The sequence below is a fragment of the Desmodus rotundus genome, chromosome 8 (genome assembly GCF_022682495.2).
Source record: "Desmodus rotundus isolate HL8 chromosome 8, HLdesRot8A.1, whole genome shotgun sequence".
Classification (NCBI taxonomy): domain Eukaryota; kingdom Metazoa; phylum Chordata; class Mammalia; order Chiroptera; family Phyllostomidae; genus Desmodus; species Desmodus rotundus.
The window spans coordinates 89,120,086-89,145,885 of NC_071394.1; the positions used below are offsets into that span (position 1 = coordinate 89,120,086).

General features: G+C 48.1%; 2 protein-coding genes across 5 annotated transcripts in view; one reads left to right on the plus strand and one right to left on the minus strand.

Moving 5' to 3' along the window:
- Positions 1 to 9: 9 nt before the first annotated feature.
- On the minus strand, positions 10 to 14,562 carry IL17RB (interleukin 17 receptor B). 4 transcript variants are annotated; one of them, XM_045192206.3, is made up of 12 exons: positions 14,515 to 14,562; positions 13,839 to 14,097; positions 12,542 to 12,566; positions 11,622 to 11,762; positions 9,902 to 10,029; positions 9,328 to 9,454; positions 7,585 to 7,632; positions 6,016 to 6,155; positions 5,567 to 5,644; positions 4,232 to 4,331; positions 3,016 to 3,114; positions 10 to 1,980 (listed from the first exon to the last, which is right to left on the minus strand). In XM_045192206.3, the coding sequence occupies exons 4-12, from the start codon at positions 11,743 to 11,745 to the stop codon at positions 1,421 to 1,423; spliced, it is 1,404 nt and encodes a 467-aa protein (XP_045048141.2). In that variant the 5' UTR covers positions 11,746 to 11,762; positions 12,542 to 12,566; positions 13,839 to 14,097; positions 14,515 to 14,562; the 3' UTR covers positions 10 to 1,420. The 4 variants fall into 4 exon arrangements, with proteins under 4 accessions (XP_045048141.2, XP_024412149.3, XP_053786150.1 ...); XM_024556381.4 differs by lacking the exon at positions 13,839 to 14,097 and having other exon boundaries at positions 14,348 to 14,531; XM_053930175.2 differs by lacking the exon at positions 14,515 to 14,562 and having other exon boundaries at positions 13,839 to 14,335.
- A 217-nt stretch (positions 14,563 to 14,779) lies between these two features.
- CHDH (choline dehydrogenase) overlaps positions 14,780 to 25,800 on the plus strand; it is a 33,241-nt gene continuing 22,220 nt past the window's right edge. The window contains exon 1 of the mRNA XM_024556518.3: positions 14,780 to 14,930. The gene's annotated coding sequence lies outside the window, so the exon portion shown is untranslated. The remainder of the gene's footprint in view (positions 14,931 to 25,800) is intronic.

A 25,800-nucleotide genomic window follows, 5' to 3' on the forward strand; every position in this document is an offset into this window, starting at 1 on the left:
ACACATTTTAGTATTGGCTACCTAGTTCCAAAATCATCATGTATTTCTGTTTTTAATAGTTTCCATGTAATGGTAGATACTGATTCAGAGGAAGTGGCTTCTGGCCTAAGTTTTGATATACACCATGTCCATCTTCTATCCCCAGCACTCTTAAGCACCGTGAAGACTGATCTTGACAAATGTGTGACCTTTACCACATTAAACATATTACCTGAGTAATTGCTAAGTATCTGCTGGTAAAGCTGGACACGGTGAGGTTTCATTCTATGCTTATTTATTTTGGCTTTTATTTTATCCTTAGGACATGTATTAGGAGGGGCATGGCCCTTTAAAAATAATCCACAAATACATTTTAGCAGTCATCTGCCTGAAACCGGTCCACTTTCTAGAGCAGATTCAGTATTGCACTGTGTGAAAAGACAGGCATTCTTAGAAAAACACATGTGTTAATATATATAACCTTTTGGTGACCTAAAATAAGAAAAAGGTGCTTTTAGGAAAATAAAAAACTTGGAAGGCTCAAAATACCACATAACTCTTGTGTTCTATAAGTCTGTGATAGTTTTTTTTTTATTTAAGCCATTATAATGACTCATTTATAAGATTAATTACTTCAAGAGAGCTCTCTTCCAACATAATAGGAATTACTTTTGTTCTAAACACAAAAAGTTAACGTAATAACCAAAAAACTCTGAACTATGACAATGACCTCTAATAGGTGACTGGGCAGAAGTAGACGACAGGTCTGCACGTGTATTGGTGTTCATGTTCGAGTTACCTGTACAAGAAGCAAATAGGACACTAACCTCGTTCAGAGAGGGATGGTCTTAGGAAAATACCAAATAATACAAGTGGTTACACATATACTAGGTCATGTGATGAGTAAAGATGGGTTACATTTTTGTATTAAAAATAAAGACGTGTGTAACAGGGTTTTCACCTAAGAAATCATTGGGTGAATTAACAAGGGATTATGAAATGTAGCATTCACTGCACTTGTATTGTTGCAGAGGTGAACAATTCTGCCTCCAGGACAGGGCAGGGACAGTTCGAGACCAGACATCAGCCGGAAGGTGCTGTCTCGCTGCATTGTCAGGACGGTTACAGTTTTAACTATTTACATTATAACTCTTCTTGATTTTTAGTTATGAAAGTAATTTAGCTTTATAACTATAAATTTCATTTCCATTCTTTAGTTAATACTACATTAGTAATATTTGTAAGTCTTAACATAAAAATTTAATTACTAGGCTAAGGCATGTGTCTTGTTATGAGTCCTCCCTATTCCTTTTGCTAACTCAGGTATATACATAAAATCCTCCCTGCAAGTCGCCCATGCAGTAAACTTTGTAATCGTCACAGAAGCTTTTTCTAATTGGAGGGGTCGGAAGCCTTCGAGTTCTCCTTTCTCATGGGTGGGCTACACAAAGGAGCAGCTGTTGTGGCAGGCTGGCAACCTTTTCCGCGCGGACACGTGCTGCTCAGCATGGAGAAGTTCTGAGCAGAAAGTGGTAGCTTCCTTCATGAGGCGGTACTTGGGGCAGATGTTGAGGGCGTTGTAATTGTCTTTGGTATCAGCCTCTCTAAAATAGACCACCATGTATTTGTGCACAAGAGTCTGGCTTCTCAAATCGCTGCAGAAGAGGTTAAAGGCCAGGGGGAACAGGTCTTGGGAGTTCTCATGGGGGCTGCCCTCGCTCTTGCCACAGGTACCATCACATATGGTGTTGACATCATTGGAAAGAAGGAAAATGATTTTATCTGCTGCTTGCTTCTGAGTGGTAAGCCACTGCACGGGACCCATCTCGGCTATTTTCTTTTTCTGCCACTTGTCAAGGATAACCTCACTTCGGCAATGATTTTGAAGAAATTCAGTGAAGTAACAAACCGTGTGATGGAAACATACTTCAGATGGGTAAACCACAAGAACCTTAATGAGGGGCAGTAGCGCAGTGGTAGGGAAGGAAGTCCTGATCCTCTCTGTGGAGGGAGAAAAGCATTTGTCACCTATGAACAGCAAATGGCAGCCTTTCACTGTAAAGATGTAAAAGCTGTATTTTCTAAGTTCTGGCCACTAAATCAGTTCTCCTAATCAAGCCATACCTTTGCAGGTAAATTAATAGGAATTGTTCCCATTTAAGGTACTCTGTTTTAGGTGGGTTGTTGTAACTTGACTGTTTTTAGTACCATAGGTATGTAAACAGGAACAACCTGACCACTGCCCTTTGTGTTTGGAGTTGGGTCAACTCAGTAGTTCTGTTTTCTACCTGCAGGTGGTAGAGTTTCTTCATCATTCCATAAGGTTCAGTGGTGCCCCATTTCTGGAACTTAACTGGAATGGTGCCCTGTGTGTGCTAGTGAACAGACGCTACCTTTGAAAGTACTATTACTAATGGCAGACCACACGACATCTTCTAAGTGCCAGTATTCCCGAGGTGAAAGTTCCACATGGCTTTCTTAGTCTAGGTCATGAGGTTAATCTTGGTCTATCTACACCATCACAGAGACTCGCAGTCTGCATTTTTATTTCCTTTTGTCCCCGTGGAGAGGGGGAGAAGCAGAGGCTTTCGGGGTGCCACCCTCTAGTCAGCTATCTACAGACTCTGGCTTCTGTAGTCAGTCCTCAGTGTTTTAATGTTGGCAGGACCCTTAGATTATATGAAACCCAGTAACTGGTGGTGTTATGCCTTATAAGAATTATTTTTTAAAAAGTAGGAACTAGCAGAGAGTACCTGTCACAGATTCACTGCCATTCCTTGTTAGCTATCTGCCCATTTCAGTACCTGTCGATCCCTCAGTGGCAAAAATGAAACAGATGCTGCCACCAGATCTGGAGGTCCCGATCCCTGCTTTACCTTACTTAGCAAATGTGATCCAGTCAGTATATGTCTTTTCAGAAGATCTCTAAGGCATTAAATAAATGCTATCTGACTCCTGTTCAATGCCAAAACGTGATTGCCTCTGGAGGGATCTCCTTCAAAAACAGGTTTCTGCGATGCATGGCATCACCCTTACCGCGTCTCCACGTTAGATAGATCCCAGCTGCCAGCACCCACGTGGCCACCAGCAGAGCCAGGAGGAGGAGAGGGAGCCAGCCACTCAGCACGCGTTTGCCTGGAGAAAACAAAGCTTACTCACCTTCAGCAAAACAAAACCAAATTACCTCCTACTTGGAAACTAAGATTTTTGCTCTTTTTGCAGAAGTTTAGACCCCTTTAAAAACGAGGGCCAATAGGTCTCTAAGGGGTCTGAAGAATGGTGTGTTTTTCTAGTGTCCAGACCTATTATTATATTCTTGGGATATGGGAGGAGATTAAGAATAGTCCTCTAAAATCACTTTGGTTTCTTACCCCATACTTATACTAATGTAACTAGAGTTTACATTTTGTTTTTTTGTTCTTTGACGAATTAACTTTATTCTGGGCGCAATTACTTAATGTGTAGTACACATACATGCATTTTTAAAGGCTGTTTTGTAAGACAGGAAATGTGGGGGATAAAGCCACCCCCTCACAGAATGTCAAGGATCAGGTAAGCTCTGGCACACAGGCGTGCTCAGGGACCCAGGGACACCGCCCACACAGAGTCAGGACTGTTAGGCACCTGGATTGTTGTTAGTTGGTTGGTTTGAGTTTCTAAAAATAACACCTTCCAAGTTTTGGCCCCATCCCTGGGCTAATTCCAGAACATTTTATTTGTCCATCCGTAAGTGGAAGTACTAACATCTCTAAACCCAGAGACACATTTTCCAGAACATGCTGCTCTCAGGCACCAGTGAGACGTGTCTTTCGGTGCCAGCATACTAATTTGTTACCCAAATGTTGGCCATGTGATCCCATCAACTTATAGCAACAGCTCGGCCTGGGCTACTCAGACTGATAAGATTCGAAAAATGCAGTGAAGTGCACGTTCCTTTATAAACTTAGTCCTTTTATGCTCTTGACTTTTTTTAAGCAGATTCTAGTGGCTCTAAACATCCATTCTGCACTGTTTATTTTTTCCCCTTGTGTATATTCTGCTTTGTAAAGGATCGCAAGGCAATTTTATAAATAAAGCTTCATCTTACTCAGCTCCGACATCTTTGCCTACACCCCAGTTCAGCACACACAGGCAGGGACTCTGTCACACGCCCCCATACACCCTGTCATATATTGAATGGGGCGGTGGTGACAGCTGGCCCTTCAGGCCCTGAACCTCTTTGCTCATCCTGTGACAGTGACTGGGCACTCACTCTCATCCAGAGGGAAGGAGCCACCTGTCTGTGGGCAAAGCACAACAGTTCCTTTGCGGCGGATGCAGTCGTAGCCACAAGTGTGGAAATACGGAACCAACTGAGGGAAAACAAGAGGATCAGAAAGTTCCCACCACACTTCTGAACAAAATCTCAGCATTATTCCTACTTCCACCGAAACTTCTCTTCCCTTTTTTTCCTGGTTTCAACCCTGCCCCTCCCTCTTGTAATAGGACCTTTTTTTTTTTTCCACCTTGGCCACAGTTCAGTGATAAAGCCCTCAAGTCGGAACCAGTGTCCCAAGACTGAAGCACCTTCTAAGTTTCCTGGTGTCTGAACCTAAAATAAATGTAGCTAACATGTCAGTTTCCATATCTAAACATGTTAAGTTACACTAGATACACACAAATATTTCCTCAGAAGAACAAACAGCAGTAGAGCTCCCATTAAGTCATGCTCTATGACATGGAAGTGCCCTGGGACTAGGAAAGGCTGATTCCCTGGAGGAGGGTGCAGACAGGTATCTGGCACGGCAAGGTTCTGCCTTTATGTTCCAAGGAATGGAAAGGAAAAGCTCCTTATATCTTGGGTGAGGCTGTATCTCACCGAGACCCTCCATGGCCTACATCATAAACTCAGATTTGAATGGGACCAGAGAGCATCTGCTAGTCTAACTTCTATTTTCGTTTCTTAATCCTCACCCAAGGACATTGTTTTTTTCATTGCTTTTAGAGAGAGAGGAAGGGGGAGAGAGAAACATCAGTGTAAGAGAGAAGCATCGATTGGTTCCCTCCCATACGCACCCGGATCAGGGATTGAACCTACAACCTTTCAGTTATGGGGTGATGCTCCAACCAACTGAGCCACGCCAGCCAGGGCTCAATTTCCTATTTCCCATCTGAGTAAACCAAGGCCCTGTGAGGACAGGCAGTTGCCCTTCAACAGTCACACGCTAATCAGGAAACCAAGCCTTCACATTTCACATGGTTTGTTACTTCATTTTACAGTTAGAACTGTAGCTTGGGAAAATAAAATGGTACTCCTGTCTTAGAATTACTCACGGACTTTGTGACAGAAAATGGAAATAAAAGCATTTTGGAAAGTCAACAGCCACTAATAAAAGCATAAGATACCACAACTGTAAGGTCAGCTGCCTGACCTCACCACTGTAAAAACCAAGACAAGGATTGCCCATTAACATCATTTAATGTAAGACTGTTGGCAGAAATGAACAGGCGAGAATTCACCTATTCCAGTTTTGAAAGGACTCATCAAAAGCAATTAATGGTGTAGAAATCAGTCTTCCCCTCCCCAAAGCTCCTCACTGAACTATACCTGGACCACAGCACCTTCACTGTCCTCAGTCACTGGAACCATGACAGAAGTTCGAGTTAGTTTGCTCCGTGCCGATAACTGAGACAAAATCAATAGTTAGGAGCCATGTGAGTGAGTAGATCAATAACTGCCAGTGAATAAACCACTCTTCCCAGAATGACTTTCAATTCATTAGACTCTATGAATGCAGATTCATTTCATACTTCTGACCCTCTACCTGTGTTCAACTTAGATTCACAGGGACATTTCCAGTGATGCCCTCAGGGACTTGTTTTTCTCTGTAGAATTAATCAAAATCACCCAGCACATTTGGACAGTGGACAGTTCTGCCTATGGTCTCTTAAAGGAGAGCCTTTCCGGGGAATCCTGGAGTGCACATGTTTTTCTTCAGCAAAGCAAGGGAAGCTGGAGGTTGAGGATGGGGTAGTGTTAAGGAAATGAAAGAGTACCTCCAGCAAAGAAGTCGCAGTTGAAAAGTTATTTTGGATAACAGCCATGTATTTGTTTCCAAGGGGACTAGTTGTAAAATTGACTTCTACTGTCTTCTCGTCCTTCTTACAAGCGGTGATGTTTGGATCCCAGAGACTTCCTGTAAAGAGAGAATCGAATCACATAGATGAAGTTGCAAACTCTTCCTTCATCTAAGTTCTCCAAAGGGCTTGACAAAAACAAATACAAGTCCCAGGCACACATCCAAGAGATACGGGCTGCACTACACACTGCACTTTTTATTTGTCATCGCTCCCAGAATTTCAAAGTAGCTGCTGCCCATGAAAGTTTAAGGACCCCAAGTCACTGCTCCGCTTCCCCAGGCCAAGGATGGTGGGCAGTACAGATTGGGTTCTGCTGTTCACTTCTGTTCTCGATGTCCATTTTGACTTAAGGGCTGGGATCAGTGTTTTCTCCTTTCCAGGATGGGGAGGACAAGCCATGCACTAGGAACTTGTCTACGATTATAGAACAAATGGATTCAGGCTCAGGACTACAACTACTAGAACATCCTGGGGTTCTAGGGGCTTCATCCTTCGAACCACTCTGCCAGCTTTCCTGGGGATGAAGAAATAAGGAAATGCCTCATAGGATTCCCGACTCTATGAGAAAAAGCCAGTTGTTTCACTCATGAGACTTGCAAATCAGCACTAGGTTAATTTCCAGGAAGGTAATGTATAATAGCATGCATTATGTTCCCTATCTAGGAGACCATTTCAGGTCCTAGCTCAGGTGGCCTTTGGGAGCAGCTCTAGGACTGACTGAAGGCCCCCAGACCTCTTCACATCACTATTGCCCTCCCTACTCCACCCTCTCGGCACAGTGCTCAAGTCTGCCAACAAGGCGACCGTGTGTAGCTCAGTCTGACAGGGTGCACAGGGATACCTTGTGGGATGGGGGTGCGTAAAAGATGGGGACTAATCCCCCCAAATGCCTCTAACTTCCTCAGCATTCTAAGACTGTATTACCCAGAAATTTACGCAAGTCCTTGTACAATTCTTGGAAATTCGATACCTGGGACAGTTTGCCCTGAAGGGTCTGATTTCAAAATGCAAAGAGTGGGGGCAGGTTCTAGTAGCCTAGCATGCAAGAGATGACCCCTGTGAGGACACAGGTTGAGAACATGCTGTTGGTTCATTACTTCCGCTAACACTACCACCTTGAATGTTTGTTCATCCAAACAGCAGGTTCTCAGGGTGCCCATAGCCACAGGTCAGTGGTACCGGTGTATGAGCAGGTGGAAGGACTTATGGATCGCCCCTCCAATCAGGGACAGCCTTCGATCGACACCACTATCGATGCAGCTTGAGCTAAAGTGCTGGTTCAGCCACTGGGGTGGGGCATGTTTCTGTGAGTGTTGCTCACTATCAAACCCCACTGAGGGTCTGTCCTTCCCTGGACAGACTGGATGCTTGATTCAGTGGGCAGAGAAACTCAACCTCAGTTTCTTCATGGAAGATGGGTTGAGTTGTGCTGGCTCAAGTTATGAGTTTCTTCAAATAACAACAGCAAATGCTGTATTTACTTACCTGCCTCGATGCACTTTTTTTTGTATTTCATTACATGGTCTAGGCAGCCTGGAAATTTGAATGACAGTTTTTACATTTTAGAAAAGATATCTCTGCTCCACCCCTTGCCAACAAGTACACACACATATATGCTTACCACACCCGTATGAACTGCCAGAACATTCAAGATGTGAGGTCAGATTGCAGATTTAAATAGGACACTAACATTTTACTGCTAAACAGAAGATTATCTACCCATGATGTGGTAACCAGAGACTAATTTCAATATAGTCTTTATCACAATAGGATCTATGATCCCCAGGAGAAGATTCAAACCGTTCTTTAAAGTGAGGTTTGGTAATATGTGTGAATATGGCCCCTTCTAGGAGGTGGAGCTTAATCCACCCCACACTCCCACCCTAGGGTGGTAGACTTAGTGACCTGTTTCTAAAAACTAGATTGGGAAGGGGAAAAACAGTCGATCACATGTGGAAGCCTGCCAGATGCCACTTTACCAAGTGATGAAAGTCAACACCACCCACGATGCGTGGATGCCACGTGCCCTGATAGGATGCCATGGGAAGGGTGCCTCACCCCTGCAGTGTACTCAGACTAGGGGATGTTCCACAGGATGCCTGGCCAGTGCTCCCCAAGACTATCAAGGTCATGAAGAACAAAGACAGACAAAAGCTATCACAGACCGGGGAGACTAAGGAGACACAACAGGTGAAATGCAACTGGGACAAAAAGAGGACATTAATGGATCAGCAGGTGAAATCCAAATAAAGTCTGGAGCATAGTTAAAAGAAATGTACAAATGTTCATTTCCTAGTCGTGACAAATGTCCCATGGCAATATGAGATGTTGATGATAAGGGAAACTGGGTGAGGGGTATATGGAAACTCTTCGAACTATCGTGGCAACTTTTCTATAAATCTAAAATTATTCCAAAACAAAAACATATTTTTAAAAAGTATGGTATGGCAACAAGAACATCCGGGATCACAATCTCAAAGAACAATGATTGGAAATTGCCTATTTGGAAGTTCACCTGAGACAGGGAACAGGCATGGGGTAGAGAACAGGTGACCCATCCCAGACCGGGGTGGTGTGGGAACTGCTGAAGCCTGACACCATGCTGGACCCTTCACACATGACCCTGTCTCATCCTCTCTGCAGTGTGTGTGACATTGCAGGTGTGACCCTAGAGACCTGACTGAATGTTGTAAAGCAAGAGAAAGAACCCAACATTCAACTCGCTGCCTCTCACCGACAGTTCGGGGAACGAGCCTACTGGCGACTGTATGTCCTCAGAGACCAAGGAGCATGCTCTCAAACAACACAGCACGTTAGGAAGCCAAGACTGGGACAAACGTTTTGCTTCCATGACAAAGAGTGGCTAAAGTGCATGGATCAACAAGGACCAGGGTTTGAGTATCAGCCTCTCTTTTACTGTGTGTGTACCCCAGGCCAAGTTACTTGAGAAGTTTCCTCACCTGTAAAACAGGGCTATCCCAACCTTGGAGTTGTTAGAGGCTTAAGTGACATGATGCATGTCAAGTGCTCAGCACAGTACCCGCCACACAGAAATGGTCTTTTTCCTAAGTTTACCTCTTCTCCCCTCTCGGGAGGTACAGTTACTACTGTGTCCATGTTTCAAGACTTGACAAGGCCAAACACCTTGTCCAGGGTACCCCGACCTCTCTGTACCAAACATCATACCCAAAGCAAGCATCTCAGGAAGACAGAAGAGTGAGGATTTACCTGGTGAGGTGAAATTCACAGACAAGAAGGGGCTGTCTTCATTCATATTTGCATTGGGAATATTATGGGCTCCGATGAAGTAGAGTGTGCTCAACTCTACAGGAAAGCCAACGTAGGAAAACATCCACTGAAAGGCAAAGCAAGGATCTCCTGAATTTCTGAAACACTGGGATGCAAAAACATAATAGTTTTGTGTTGTCCTTTTCATTTAGAGTTTTATTCTTCAACCTACTGCTGTAACCTAGGTCTCTAGTCAATGTCTGCTTAGGGAATGGACCCCACACAATCTTCAGTGTAACTCACAGAATCAAAGAGTAAAATTTTAGAGCCAGGATATAGTATAAGTTCATCTCCCCTCACTTTGCTGATGGGGAAAATGAGGCCAAGAGACGCTGACTTGCCCAAGGCTCACAGCAGAGAAGTGTCCAAAACCGGGCTTTGAACCCAGGCGTCATGCTCTAGGCTGACGGTGTAGCTGCCCACCAGCCTGTGTGTGTAGCACATCATCCATATCCCCAAGCAAAAGGCCTTCCCAGCTTTAATGACAATTAACCAAGTTCCTCAAAATGCTTACTTTGCCACCAGAGGGTCTGGTCTGAGTCTGGAAGGCCTCTGTGTAATTGCACCTCACACAGCTGTAGGACTGGAAGTTGTTTTTGCCTGTCACGCAGATCTTGGTGGCCTTCAACAAACGGATGCTGGCTAACGAGATAGACAAGAGAGTTTATTTAGCACTTACTAGGTGGCTGGCTTGATGCTAAGAGTATACACGCCTCATCTCATTTCATGCAACAGCCCTGAAGGGTAGGCACCGTTATTGCCCCCAGCTCATCGTGGCAGGGGTGGTGAGTGGGGCTTAGGGAATTTCAGGGAGACTTGCCTGAGCTTACAAAGCTCCCCGTGGTCACAGGTACTGGTGTATTAGCAGGTACAGAATATGCATTCAGATTCCAAAGCCCAAGCTTGTTCCTCCTCACGGGTGAGCCTGAATTTCACAGGCTACCTGCAAAGGTGACTCAAGCACTGCACTATTCTGGATTTCTTTAGAAGTAAAAACCCTCCCGAACATCATCGCCAAACCATGCCTGTGCTGACTACACTTTTATCCATGCCAATTCTTATTCCTGGAGTGCCTTTTCTCCCGTTCTCTGCTCTCCAGGGTTTACTCCTTGTCTATAACAACGGTTAACAGATACAAGGGCGCACTCTGCTAGGTATGGGGCCAAAAGCTTTAGTGCATCACCTAATGTAAGTGGGCTCACCAGGGCCCTCTCCTTCTCCTCCCTGCCCCGATCCACTCACAGCTCCTTGCGGGATTCCTGACACTGTCCCTTGACTGTGCCTGTAGCTGACTCACCTCTCTGTGCCTGGCACTCCTGGATTCCTGAACAGATGGAATTTAACTGAATTTAGCAGGTGGAAATCACAGACATGAGCTTCAGGCCCCCAGAATTTGTTCGTCAAAAGAACACATAGACTGCCTTGAGGGAATGCCAGGACTGCCCCAATGCCACTGGGAAGTGGGAACAGTCATCTATCTAAGCCAGTGCCTTTCATTTTTTTAAGTATATTTTCATTGAATTTATTGGGGTAATGTAGGTTAATAAAATAATATAGGTTTCAAGTATACAATTCTATAATACATCATCTGTATATTGCATTGCATGTTCACCCCCCAAGCCAGCGCTTCTCCTACACCTGGGGGAATCCTCTCTGGCCTTACCCCGTCTTCTTCCATGAGGCATAGCGTTACATACAGAGAAGTACACAGATCAGGAGTGTCCCACCAAATGAGTGTGCACACTCATGCAGCCAGTACCCAGGTTGAGAAACACCCCAGGAGTGCCCTTTATGCTTCCTTGCAGTCACTCCCACCCCAATGGAACCACTGTACTGACTCCTAACTGGTTAGCTTAGTTTTGCTTGTTTTGCATCTTTAATTAATGGAATCACACCGTATGCAGGACTGTAAGCAAACATGCAGATATGACTAGGAATTCTTTTGAATCTGGCTTCGTGGACATGAGAGTTTCTTCCATATTGTGTATCATTATAGATTGTTCGTGCTCATTCCTGTATTGGATTCCACTCTGTGCCTCCAATTCTAGTCAGGAATTTGAGTGTTTTCTGTCTTTTGCCTGTTGTGAATAATGCTACTGTGAACATTCTAGCACATGGTTTTGGGTGCATGTATGTATATATTCTTCTGGGTATATGTCTAGGAATAAAATTAATAAATCCTATAGTCTGAACATTTCTGCTTTAGGCCTTAACTTTGATTGATGCAAACTTACCATCTGCCCGGAGTATCCAGCTTATGTTCATCAAAATTGAATAGTCCTCCGTTGCAACACTGGTTTTAACAGATTCCACTCGAAGGTCCCTCAAGTCTCCTGGGGTCAGAGTGTGGTTGACCATCCACTCTGGAGACGGTCCTGGGAGAAGGTGAGACTTCCCATGACATGTCCCTCCCTGGCCCAATTCGATGACATCTCTTCTAAGTGACCCACTCTGATTCACAACCCTCATTCACAACCTGTCTTCGTTCCTGCTGAGGCAGGCCAGACATTTCTCAGTGTTGACTGAATTATAGCCGAGGTGATACTCAACCTCCTGGCCCCAACCTACAGAGAACTTGGGACCACTCCAGGTGACTGTGTGTGTGTACGTATGTATGTATGTGTTTAGTGCATTTGACATGTTTTTAGGCTCAGTCCTGCCTTCCCCATGCCTCATCCTGGACTCCAGCCAGCTGGCCCACACAACTCCCACTTCCTACCTCCTAAACTTTGCCAGTACCATCTCTCCCCCTGCTCACCCTTCTCACCTACATTTCTTGGGCAGAAGTCCACCTCGTCTTCAAATGCTCTGATCTCAAACACTCCTCTAAAACACTTGCTTACTGTTTCTGGGTGTAAGTGACCTCCTCCCCGCAGCACTTCGCTTCCCTCCCAGGAGTGGCACCCTTCACTTTCTGCCTTGTGCAGCCATCCCTGCCCTGCCTCTGCCCCTTTTACTGTCTTACTGGCAAGGAAGCCAGCTGCTCTGAAACACCGGGAGCTCTGCCTGGGCAGAGAAAGGCTTCATGTGCATCAGCTAACAAAGCAATGGTTCACCCTAAGCCTGGTCTCCAATGGCTTCAGGCCTGTAAAAGTCCAACTGTGCTTTCGATTTCCATGTAAAACCCCAAATACCCATTACCTGGTGCACCTACCATTTTCTGAGCCACACTGAATCGCCTGCAAGAGAGACAGAAACCAAGTATCATGCTGAATGTCAGCAAACCAGAGGCCAAATTAGTCGAAATACCATCTTTTTTCTTTAAATGCCTACACAAGTAATGAATGCTCAAAGAAAAACTGAGCCAGTCCACTTCACAGTTTGGGGGAGACTAAGCTCCCCATGTAGGCTATGATGGACCATAGATCGGCCATCAGTATACTAGGTCCTTAAGCCTGCTTATCACCTCACTTCAAGACCAGAGGGGATGACTCTGGACCATTATGAAAACCCCTCCACTCTAATGTGTAACCGTAGGTTTTCAGGGCCATCTAGAGGTTTGGGGGTTTTTCCCCCCAGATTAAGGACTGTCTGTACTAAGAAGATGAACAGAAGCAAGCCATAAATGCATTTCATGGTACTCTCCCCAGGTTCTTTAACACATTCCTCTTCTAATACCAAAAGACTGACTTACCTGAGCTATTTATAAAATCACAAAGCAACTGTGATCACATTTTATCTTTTTAAAAGAACTTTAAAAAAATGCGTATCATCAGTGCCCAAGGAGGGCCAGTACTAAATCTTTTGGAATTAACTGCTCATGTTTTTTAACTAGATAATACAATACTTTGCTTTTGGAATAAAATATTGGACCTCTTAGGCAGCAGCCAGTGCTAGTGACAAGACTCAGTGTGTTGTGCCAGCCAGCTCCGGAAGCCGGTCCCTCTCAGCCTCAACATTTCCAAAACGCCTTGTAAGACAGCAGGCAAGACTTGATGGTTTGAGTAATTTGGGTTCATGAGAAACTGTCAGTCACTCACCTTTGTCTTTCTGAAGCCGAAATCCAAGGGATATCATGAGGCATTTTTAAAGACATATAAGCCACCACAATGGGAGCTGAGTTCTGTCAAAAGGCTGGTAATATAAGTTGCAAGAAGAAGCAAAGCAACAGCTCTAAACTTTGGAGTTCAAACTGTTGGCCTGACAGCAACTACTGCAAAGGCAATGAATTCTTCCTCTAGTGGGAAAGGCCCAGGGGTGCCAAACTGAGACAGAGGCACAGCAAGGACCCTCGCTGAAGACATTGGGGCACACAAACGGGGTTTCTCTTTCCACAGCCATCACCAAATAACCACCATGCTTTTATGTTATATGCCATGCTAAAAAGGTAGGGATATAATTTCAAATACTGTTTTGCCAATGAGCATTTTCTTCTATGGTGAATCAGATTTCCTCAGCCCTTCAAGGCACGGGGAGGGAAGAAAACTGGTGAAGGAGAGTTCCGGACTTACCAGCTCCAGGGACAAGACACCCCAGTGCAACACGAATCAACAGGACAAAAAATGTGAGTGGTAATGGAGAAGCAGTTCTTGCGCTCCGAAAAGTGGGCAGACTTCAAGACCCCCAGCAGAACACCACCGAGCACCTGCTAGTACTGGGCTCTTTGCTGCTGTCTCGCAGGCCTTCCCTGTTCCTCACTAGACTCTGGTGAGTTAGGTATTACCCTTTGTTTTATAGATGAGGACACCAAGGTTCAGTGAGCATAAATGACTGGATTAAGAATATAGGGTGACATTTGAATCTGGGTCTGATTTCCATGCCCCTGACTCATGCTGCCTGAAGCCGGTGCCTACTGGCCCGCACAAGGCAAAGCCGGGCTGCCGCGGGGGCAGACTTGCCCTCTCTAGACCGCCCTCCGCGAACGTCTTAAAGAGGTAGGTATGAGCTGGCTGGTCGGCCACCTTCAGGGTCAGGGCTCCAAGGCAGGAAACGCGGGAAAGGGGCGCGGACAGGGTCTTACCGGCTCCGAGAACACCGCACCCCAACACAGCGCGACCAAGCTCAGCAACACTAACAACATCGCAGGGTCACCGCCCCCAACCGCTCGGGCCGCAGCCAGCCTCCCGCCGCGCTCTTATCCAGGCGCCCCGGGCCACCCCTCCAGGCTCCGCCTCCCATAGCGCCAACCTGGCACCACCAACCCCTCCTCGGGTGGGGAACGTGAAAGAGCCCTCGTCCTCCAGATTCGGAGGGATGGCCCGGGTCGAAGGGCTCGCGACCCTTGGCCGGCCAAGCACCGCAGCAAGCAGTAGCGCTTGTCAACCCCGTGCACACGTGCCAGCAGCGAGCCAGGTGCGCGGTGGCATTCGCGCCCCGCCTGCGCGAGCCTGCTGCCAGCCAGGCTCTCCGGTCTCCGCCCCGAGCTGACAGAGTCCGAGACGCCCGCGGTTCCTCTCCTGGTCTTGGAGAGCGCGCGGTGCGCCGGCGCGGACAGTTAAAGTGTAGCCGGGCAGGGCGAGGCTGCTGCCGCCCGCTCCTGCTCCGCCTCTGCTCCTCACTCTCCGCCACAGTCCACTGTCCCAGCACTCGGCCCCAGCCCCAGGGTGAGTAGCGGGGTACGCGCCCCGACCCCCCGCCGACCAGGCCCGTAGCGTTGCTGCCCGGGCACCGGCCCCTGCCCCTGCCCCTGCCCCTGCCCGGCAGGGCCCTGGCCGCAGCCCCCCGCGGCCTCAGGCCAGAGGTTTGGTGAGCCCGGAGCGCCCAGGCTGGAAGTTGAGACTAGGGCACCACTTTACGCAAGGGCGAGCCCCCCGCCCCAGAGCAAAAGGGGTGGGACAGGGGCAATCACAGCCTTATTGAGTTCTTCCCGGAGCTAGTTTTTTGCAAGAACTAAGTTATATGTTATTCAGGGTAACAGAAATTCCCCCATTCCATCCCAGGCTTTTCTAGTAAATGTAAATTTTCCCAAAATGAAGCCTGACACTAATACTTGGGGCTCCCAAGGCTGTTTTTGCTGTGGTCCTACTATGTGCCAGATCTGGCCCACCTGTTGGGTTCAGCTTTGGGCCTGCATGGAGTGGGTCCAACCTCAAGATCACATGGGGGCTCTGGCATGCATATATGTGGGGCTCCAGGTGACGTTTCTAGAGGATTGGTCTAGTTTGGAATTTTGGTTCTCCAGTTTCAGTGTGCCCAGGATTTCTCAGTGTTGCCATAAGTGCAAATTTTGGGCCCTGGTTCAGAGACGCCTACCAACTGCCACAGGTGGCTCAGAGTCTTCCATCTGCATTTAACAAGCCCTCTCTGGTAATTCTGACATAGTTGGGGGACGGGGGTTGTTTGTTTTTTGTTTGGTTGGTTGGTTTTGAGAGACAGTGTGGTCTATGGCCACTCTGAACGTGCTCAATGTCGTCTGATCTCGGAAGCTAAGCAGGGTCAGGCCTGGTTAGTACTTGGATGGGGAAGACAGTGTGGCTGGGGGAAGGGTAACAAATTGCAGCTGGGCTAACAGTGGATCACAGATCACAGAGCTTGGAATTGTGCTGCTTCAGCCCTCTCTGTTTGCAAAGGACAAGGGGGGTTGACTAGTCAAGATCACTTAAACTTATAAGCCAAATTAGCTCCTTTCTACAGATGACGAGACCAAGACCTAGAGAGGGATGTGGGTCTTATGGATGTAACTGATGAGAGGTTGACTTATCAGGTGAGAGTCAAGCAACTGTTCCTGCTATAGTCCTACTGTGTGCCAGGCCTGGCCTGCCTGTCAGATTCAGATTTGGGCCTGCATGGACTAGGCCCAGCTTCAAGGTCAGCTGGGGGCTCTGACATGCATAGTTACGGGGTTCTAGAGAACCCTGACGTTTCTGGAGAATTGGTCTGGTTCTTGACCAAAGAGAAAGGTTCAGGTGGGATCGTTACCTCACCCTTGCCTACGGCTGGGTGATCCTGGACCCCTTGCTCAATCTTTCTGAGTAGCTTTCAGCCCTGTGGTTCCTAAGATCATCTCTGGCTCTAATAGTTGTCTTTCTTCTTAGCAAACACCTGCAGGGTGCCAGTACTGGGTGCAAAGGTTAACAACACATGGGTGTTGGCTCATGGGCTGTCTTGGACTGAAGGTGAGTGCAGTGAGTGTGTGAAGGGCACGTGTGCCTGCCCTGCTGTGGAAGTACAGATGGAAACAGCCTCTTCTGCCAGCTTGATCATGAACTTTGTCCCATGGTGCCAAGAAACCACAGCAGAGGTTTAGGTGATGGTCAGTTTTCAGTTTTAGAAAGGCTGCCTGGTTGGCTGTGCAGGGCAGTAGGGTGCCAGCCCCTCTGAGACCAGCAGGGAGGTAGCTGCTAACCAAACTACTTCACATAGCTAAGTCCCTGCTGCAGGCCAGGCTCCGAGCTGTGTTGGATTTTCAGTTGTGTGCCAAAGCAGGCCCTTCTGTGGGAACGTGGGACTGTTGCATATGAGGGCTTTGGAGACAACCAGGGATGCAGAGGTGAAGCCTGGAGATAGGATATGTGAGGCAGACATTTATAGGGGATGGTAGAGAGGAGAGGAGGATAGGGCCCTAGGGGAGGAGAGCTTTGTGGAGGTGAGGGCTAGGAGGGGCTGCATGGGGAGTACAGGGGCAATTCATGGGGTCAGATGGGGCAGATATCACAGAGAGAGGAGGCTGAGACCTCCTGACCTGCAGAGGCCCTGCTCCATAGTGGCTGCATCCGGCCTGAGGGGCCCCCCTGGCTTAGGTCATTGACAATCAGGTGTGGTTTAGCAAGAGGGGGTGAGGGGGGTGAAAGAAAGTAGGTTTGGATATGGGAGTGTGGTGAGAGTGGCTTTGTTTTAACAAAGGGTGAAGCTGAGATTCTTCAGGGAAGAAGCTGGTGGGCAAAGGAGAGAAAAAGGGTGACATGAGGATAGAGTCGAGGTTGCTGAGCTTGTGGATAAGCTGGGAAGGAGGGGTGCTGGGCATTGACGAGAGACACAGACTGAGCGAGTACCCCCATCCACTGCCCTGGGTCCAGGCTTGAGGGGTGTGGGCCAGAGATATGACACCACTCTGGCCTTGGCCCTCTGTTGGATGGGGATGATGCCCATGGCCAGCTCTACAGACAGGAATAGAGCGGGGGGGTCAAGAGGTGAGCCCTGCGACCACACCTGGTGTTCTCCGTGGGCAAACCAGGTGTGCTTGCCTGTCTTCTCAGGAGGTTCCACATTGCTCGGAAGGTCATTCCAAAAAGTGTTTCTCTGTGAAAGGTGCTTGTTGATTAAGTGTGCAGCCTCTGAAGTGGCCTGCTGGACGGTACACCATTTGTTTGAATGCCTAAGCTCAGTAATGCTGTGGCTTTATAAATTGGAGGCAGGGCCATAGCGGGTCAGGAGGTCTCAGCCTCCTCTCTCTCTGTGACCGTGGGCAAGTAACTACCATTCCAGAGCCTCATTTTCCTGTTCTGTAAAGTGGACAGATGAGAGTGTATTGAAAATGGCTAAATGAGGTGACTCAAGTCTTAGAAGGAAGCGACCTTTGGAGATACTCTGACCTTCCCGCTTTGGTCGTGAATTCTTCCAGGGGTGTGTGTCTGAAAAAGCCACTGTGCAGTGTGACTTCATGTTGGGTATTTCGGAGGCTCTCGTTAAATGCTTGAACGGATGAGTGAATGCATATTTTCCTCAAAGGCCAGCACCTCAAAGGCCGGTCTGGGAGAGCTGGATTGGGCTTGCCCCTTGTCCTCCTCCAGTGGGTGAAGGCCAGGGCCTCTACTGGAGCTGGAAGATCACTCTGTCCAGCACCCATGGCCGCTGATGCCAGACTACCCAGGACAGGCTTTATGTGACAGCTGGGGGGTTGAGATCCCACGGCTCCATGTCCCCTGGCTGAGCTACTCACTCACCAGCTGCAGCCTTGGGAGAGGCTCTTGGTGTCTTGGAGCCTAAGTCACCCTCACCTATAACATGGGTTTGATATCAGCCCTGCTGGACTGGCAAGGGCTGTTGGGTGACTCTGGAGAGAGAGGAGGAAAGTGGAAAGATTTAAAGGTGCTGTGTAAATTTAAGGGCAGGGGAGGCAGAACAATAAAAAACAAATATCTCTATGATCCAAATAGGGAAATTCCTTTAGACCCAAGTGCAGTGATGCTCAGGTTCTGTCACTGTTATCAGACCTTTGTACATCTGCCAGATCCATACTGGGAGGAAAAGGCAATTGGGGTTGTTGACCTGTCCCAGGCCCTACCTCCACCAACACAGGTGGAATTTTCCACTTTGTTCCTTTTGCAAATATTAATCAAGGCCCCACGAGTTAACAGTGGACTCATTGTCTGGTGAAGAGCGAGCCGTTTCTGGTGAATGCTGGCTGCCTTCCAGGGCCCCGGTGGCATGCTCTGCTCCAGCTGGTTGAGCTTCACAGAGTCAACAGTCATGCCTGCTTTCAGCCAGGGACCCTGAAGCCACACTGAGGGCTTGCACCCACTGTTCCCAACAGGGCCACACTGCAAACATTTCCTCTGCTCCGGTAAGGAAGGGCTGGCCCAGGAAAGCACACAGACACAGGCCACAGGCTTAACTCCACATTAATGCTACTGCTCCTATTGAAACCCTGCGATGTCACAACCCGTTTGTACTTGCATTGATTTTCACGTGTTATCACACTGAGGTCTCAAAGAAAGTCCAGAACGCAGAGGAGGCAGCTACTGTTGTCCCCTCAAGGCCCCATCTGTATGTGGGGTGATGAAGCTGGCCTCAGGCTGTAGGGAGGATTCCTGGAGGCTTCAAGGGGTGAAGCAGGAAGCACCCTGTTGGGCACATATAGCAGAATTGGGGATCTATTTTTTGAACAATGACACTTTAATTAATCTGTTATTCATAATATTATCACAGCATAATATATAGTTGCAGCATCACTGTCCACACTTAATGGAGGAGGAAATGGATCCTCATGAAGTTTTGGCTTTGTACTTTTAATTCTTTAAAGTGTGTTTTAGCTATTTGCTTTTGCTCTCCTAACAACCCTGGGAAACGGGGGGTTCTGTTCCCATTTTGTAGATGAAGAAACTGAGGCCCAGAGTTGCTAAACCATAAATGGTGGCAAAGTTAGGACTGCAGCCCAAAGGATCTTGACCACCAGCTCCTTTCACTTTTTTTTAAAGTAGTGAAACTTGAACACAGGACCCCAATAAATAAAACACATGCAGGCAAAGTTTGCATATTTGTGTTCACATTTGTGATATTTTTATTTTGAGAGTATGTTTATTGCAGTTTGGGACAGTGAAACAAGGAAAGGCTTAGGATAGAAGAAGCAACAGTGGAGAGCCTAGGTGGGGCTGCTTTGGCTCTCTTCACATGTTATAAGAAAGAAATGAGTGTGGGCAGGGCTGCTTTCATAAAGGTGGGAAATTGTAACGGTGGGAAATTGTAACCCACCACACCATTCTTTTGACATTGTTTCTGTAAGTGCTGACTCTGACTAATATGTAGCTTATAGATAAACAGCATGTTTGTATAAGAATCCTAGGAACTAACTTCAAAAGATACAGACTCTGACCTTCAGGCGCCCCAGCTCCAGAAATTTGCTGGCCTTCAACCGTGGAGCCAGGATGACTAAATCAGGATGAGGCACAGCGGACCATCGCTTGCCTTATAGGAATGGACTGTGCCCGTCTGCATGTAGAGAAGCTTTCAACACTCTCTTGATCTCTTTGTTCTGTTTCCCTCCTTATAAAATCTCTGCCTGTGGAGATGGGCTTTTAGACAGGAGTCCCCCATCTTCCAGGTGGCCAGCACCTGAAAATGAACCACTTTCCTTTACATAAACACCTGCCTCTTGAGTACTGACTTTTGTAGTGGCAGGCAGCTGGATCTGTGTTTCACTTGCATTTTGGCTCCTTGGGAACTAAAAGTCACAGTGACAGAAGTGAGCCAAGTTGGGGCTGCTGTTAGCTCACTGAGAAGTTGAGAAAAGGGAGCCTTGGAGACATGTTTAGGGGGTTATCCCAGGACAAGCTGCTGCTGCCCCCAGGGCTCCCCTGGAGGCAAGCCTTGTGCGGACCCTCAGAGTTTAGGAGATGCACACCTTACAGGGGAGAAAGGTGTGGACGTGCTCCCTGGAGGGAGAGCACACTGTGACTTTTTTGTTTGTTTTTTGCATGTCAGAGTAAGAACAGTGATCCTGTTATGAGCACACTCTTGAAACCAGGGTTCCATGGGTGCTAGCTGGTGTCTTACAGGAGCCCTATGCTTGATTGATTCCTGCATTTTAGTTCGGTGAGAGAGTAATTTGCAGTTGACACAAGGAAGCAGTGGGGTTTTTTTAAGCAGCTCACTTTGCAGGCTTAGGGCCCACTGTATGTGTAAGTTGGCTGGCTAACTAACATCTTGCCACGGTGCCTGTAGATTATAAACAAGTGTGCAAACTGCCCACTAGGCTGCTCCCAGAGGTGATCTGGTGTCACTGTCACACCATGGCTGGTGATGGTGACTTGACAAGTGGGCGCTCGGCACCTCCTGGCCTTGCTGGCCATCGGTGGAATGTGGCTCTGGTCCTGTGGTGGTGCAGAGGGAAGATGGGTTAAAATCGAGCAGACTTGTCAGCGTCTAGTCAGTGCTGTGTTTATAGGCAATGCTGGTGTCCCACCCGCAGATGGTGGGAAGGGAGGATTTGACCTGGGACAAAGCAGGTGGGTTTTGGTCTCTAGGAGATTCATGTCCAGTCCCTAAGAGTGCCTCCCAGACTCTCTGTGGTGAAGGACCAGTCATTCGTTTGGTTTTTAAGTTTTAATCTCTCACAGGCCAGTTTAAAAAACCAATAAAAGTTGTTTAATAAAAATGTAGACACATAGTCCTGGCCGGGTGGCTCAGTTGGTTGGAGCATTGTCCCATGGACCAAAAGGTTGTGGGTTTGATCCCCAGTCAGGGCACATACGTAGATTGTGGGTTCGATCCCTGGCTGGGGTGCATACAGGAGGCAACTGATCAGTGTTTCTCTCTCACATAGGTATCTGTCTGTCTGTGTGTGTCTCTCTCTTCCCCCACCCCCAACTCCCTCTCTGTAAAAAAAATCAATAAACATATCCTCGGGTGAGGATTAAAAAAATAAAGTAGACACATAAAATGTAAACCCATTACCTTATTGCAATTCAACAGACATAAAGTCAGTGTCAGATCGCTGCAAAAGTTTCTAAACTCTGACTTCCAATCCTGTATCTTTCACAGATGATCAAAAATAGCCCGTGGGCTGCATGGGCCCCAGACTGCCCCATCTGGGTATAAGGTGGGTGCTTTTTCATTGCGATTTTGCAAACTGGTGGAAGGTGGACTTGAAAGAGGAAGCTGGTAGCAAGCATTTGCAGAGCACCCCAAACTTCTGTGCAGTGGTTTGAAATCCCCCAAATCCTCCTGGCTCTTCGCCTAGGAGGTTCTCCTGCCCTAGTTTCTTTCTCTCCCATGTTTAGTAGGGATATTTGAGATTTAAAACAGACAAAAACCTCTTGTTATGGACATTTTGAAACATGTACAAAATTAGCCAGAAGAGATTATCGAATTCAGTATTCCCATTACTTCATGGGCAATCCTGTTTCATCTGACCCCCTAATCCCTGGTGTTATTTTAAACCAAATTCCCAATATCCTTTATTTTTTGTCAATTTTTCAGTATGTATGTCTTCTCAGTATGTTTCTGTCAACTTTTCAGTTTTTTAAACAACATAACCACAGAGCCTTTCAGATTCCCGGGATCTAAATTATTCTCTCGTAATCTATATAGACTGCCCTCCATCCCTGTCTGTCTTGTTTACTTTTCACTTAAATTGGTTGTTCAGGAAATGAGTGGAGACTCTGGTGGCCTGGATCCGGTTGGTAGGGTCCCTGGGTGTCCTTTCACGTGTTCCTCTGACCTTTGTCCTCTGACCTTTGTCCACCTTGGTAGGTGGATCTAGAAGTGTGAGCAGATTCAGGTTTGAATTTTTTGGCAAGGGTATCTCATAGGCATTCTCCCACTCAGACCTGTCTCGACTTGAAGAAGTTGTCTGTTCTGTTAATGGTCTCCTGAGTGTGACGTTACTTTGGTGTGGCCCACGCTGATCTTCCGCTGGTTCTAGGATCCCTTGCACTGTGACAGCACCCAGCGGCTGTGTGAAGAGCAGACCGTGAGGTGTCATGGGAAGGGGTTGTGACAGCAGGGACACTGCTAAGATGCCATCAGGAGGATCCTGCACGAGGTGATGCAGGACATGCTGGAGCCTGATCAAGGCAGGGATCTATGAGGTGGACAGAAGTGAGCAGATTCAGCAGTTCTGGCCCCACCCCTTTTAAGAGAAGTTACTGTCCTCTGTGTCTTGGCTTCCACGTCTGTCCTCCTTTCCTGAAGTGAACAATGTATTTTTATATGCCAGTCACATAACAAGCATGTAATGAGTGCCTGCTGTTTTCCTGGCTCTGGGAGGAATGAGCACCCCTTCCCCTCTCCCCCGCTGATGACTGTAAGTGAACAAATGTGGTGGCAGCTCTGTGGACAGGCCCTGCCAGGCAGAAATTTGGTAACTCGTGGCCACTAGGTCACCAGGCTTCTGGTGATCTCTGGGTGCCATGGCCCAAGGAGGACCCTTAGCACCCCTGGGGAGGGAAGAGCAAGCACACTTTCTGGTGTCGTGTCATTACTGCATGAAAGCCAAGGCACCTGGGTCTTTTGTCTCCTCCGCCCTCCTCTGGCTTTGGCTCTGACTTACCAGCACCCACTTCCAGCAGGTGGCCCCTGCTTCCCCATTTTCACTTCTCTGCTGCTGGAACCCACTCGCCCAGGCAAAGTGCAGCCCCAAGTGCAGGGGAGTTGATGTCTGGAGGGGCACCTCTCTTCTTCAGGGGCCACTCCTGCCCATCTCCCCAGTCAATCAGGTGATTCATTCTGGGAGGGGCCTTGGGGTAATGAATTGAGTCACCCCCAGGAGTGACCTTGATATTGCACCCTGCTTCCTAAACACACCTTGTGTGAGTGAGCATGTTACCTACTCAGAATGAATCCGCAGACATGTCTGTGAGGAAAAGAAATGGAAGGAAGCCCAAGGAGCTGTCCCTTGGGGTGTTGCACCCAGGCCACCACCCCCTCCCCCCTCCCCCACACAGAGGTGTTAGGACACTAGGTTTTCCCACCTTATACTGCTTTTGGTGAGACCACCAACATGGAAGTTTTAGAGAAAGGGGGTCACCAGCTGGAGAGTGGGAGTCTGCATACAGAGGGCAGACACCTGGAACGTAGGGTACCAGGTCCCACATGCAGAGGCCAGCGCCCATGCATTACCAACAGGGAACCCCTGGCTGGGTCACTCAGCAAGTCCTGGAAGAGCCGGGATGAAAGCCCAGCCTTCGGTGCAGTGTCAGGCTTGAGGGCTCCCACCTTGGGCCTCTCCTGGCTGCTGGAGGCACGTCCTGTCCTGACCATCCTCTGCCCTGCCGTGTGGCCCCGCTCAGCTGCTGCACCAGCAGAGCCCAGGGGCCAGTGGGCCCTGCCCAAGCAGCCTAGAGTGGTCTCTGAAGCAGCCAGTGATGAGCTATTTCAAGAGAAAGGAATTTATGATTCATTTGTTTATCGTGCATCAACATGTGGGAGATGAAATTCCTAGAAAGAGAAACTTGACTTTTGAAGAAAATGCCTTTTTTTAATTTCTAAAAAGTTGAGCTACAATATACACACAGTGCCAATCTGTATACACAGTTTTTGATCTGTATATACACCCGGGGGATCACCATCAGGTTAGGGTACAGAACATTCCCTGCGCCCCACCCCCATGTGGTGCCTGTGTCTGCCCTGGCACACACGCGAGTTTAGCATTTGGGCTTCAGACAGCCCATGTGTGGGGAACCGTAGGCCACGTGCAGGCTCATCTCCACCTTGTGTCCATTCAGCCCGCATTACAGAGCACCACCCTGGGGCCAGGCCAGAGCCCTCAGCTAGGGGGATGGGCCTTCAACAGTTCATCTCACTTGTAGTTTGTTGAGGTCCCAGTAAGTGGTACAAAGGGAAACCCCAGAACAGATGTGGCCAATGATGGAGGAAGGCTTCTCAGAGGAAGTGATGGCTGAGGGAAGGTGAGGAGTGGCCCAGGTAGAAGGAGGTGAGGACATATACCGGGAAGAGAGAGAATAACACAGGCAAAGCCCTAGGTGGAGGAGGGCAGAGGAGGGGAAGGTGTTCTGTGCACCTGGAACCTAGAAATCGAGGCTCATGATGAGGTGAGAGGTGATGGGTGGGGAAGGGGACAGGCTAGGAGGGGCTCTTGGGATAAGAGATTCCATGGGGTCATGAGGAAGCCTGCTGCACCATCTTGGGGAGGGTGGTGGCCTGGATTGGGGGTGGCAGTGAGGTTCCTGTGGGAGGAGATGGCCGCTGTCCATGGTTATTCGCTGGGCCATCACCACCCAGCCAGGTTTCCTCTCTCTGACCAAGACCCTCCTCACCCTGGGCCACCAGCCTGCACTCAACCCCGCCCACCACAGGGCTGAGTGAAGAGATCCCCGTGTCACTGGGAAGGCTTTGCCAGTCTGCAGGAAGACAGCTGAACCGTCACCACCTTCTCGGCCTCCCGGGCCCTGGTGTGGGTATGTGGTGCCTTCCACCATTTTTATGTGCTGACCACGACTTTTGGGCTCCCACAGCATGGCTCTGTTGGTCAGGCCCATGGTGGGGTGGGTCCTGGCCTCTCAGGCTTGCTCCCCTTTCTCTCGCATGGAGCTGACAGTGATGGTGATGGTGATGATAAAGACCCCCACCCAGTGTCTTTGGGGAATTAATCCATGCAAAGCACTAAGTACAGTGTACCTGCCTCTATTATTATTACTATAATTATAACTCAGTTGGTCCTGTGGCTTAATGGAGCTCTGGGATTGGACAAAGGCAGCTACAGAGTACTGTTCATTTTACCCACGCAAAGCCCTGCCTAGAAGGTTGAGAACCTTGTCCGAGGTCTCACAAGAAGAACAGGTCAAAGGCAGGTGACCTGCCCCAAATATTCCACTTGAGAACAACCCTCAGAGACCAGCAGACAGACAAGGGTGGCCATGGCCCCCACCACACTTTCTGTGGTTCTCTCTCAGAATTGTCGCCACCACCCTGGCCCATAGGCACAGGGACAGGTGTGAAGGTCAAGTGCCTCCATGGAGAGTACCAGCCTCGGGCTACCAAGGGCCTTGATGCTCCTGAGAAGGAGAGCTTTGTGTTTGGGTCTGCTGACAGGGTCCCTCCTGTGTGTGGTCCCATTTTTTTATCGCACCATTCCTATTGGTGGACAGTTAGGGTTTCAGCATTGTTTGCCAGCATAAACAACTCAGATTGCTTGTGCTTACTTTTTCACAGTTGTGTAGAATTATCTTTTGGTTAAATTCCTAGAAAGGAGATCCTTCTGGAAAATTTCACATGCTCCCCAGCTGTGCCCAAAGCAGACTCACTATCATTGGCCTTGCCTCAGCTGAACTTCTCAAAGGCTAAAGCAGGTCTCTG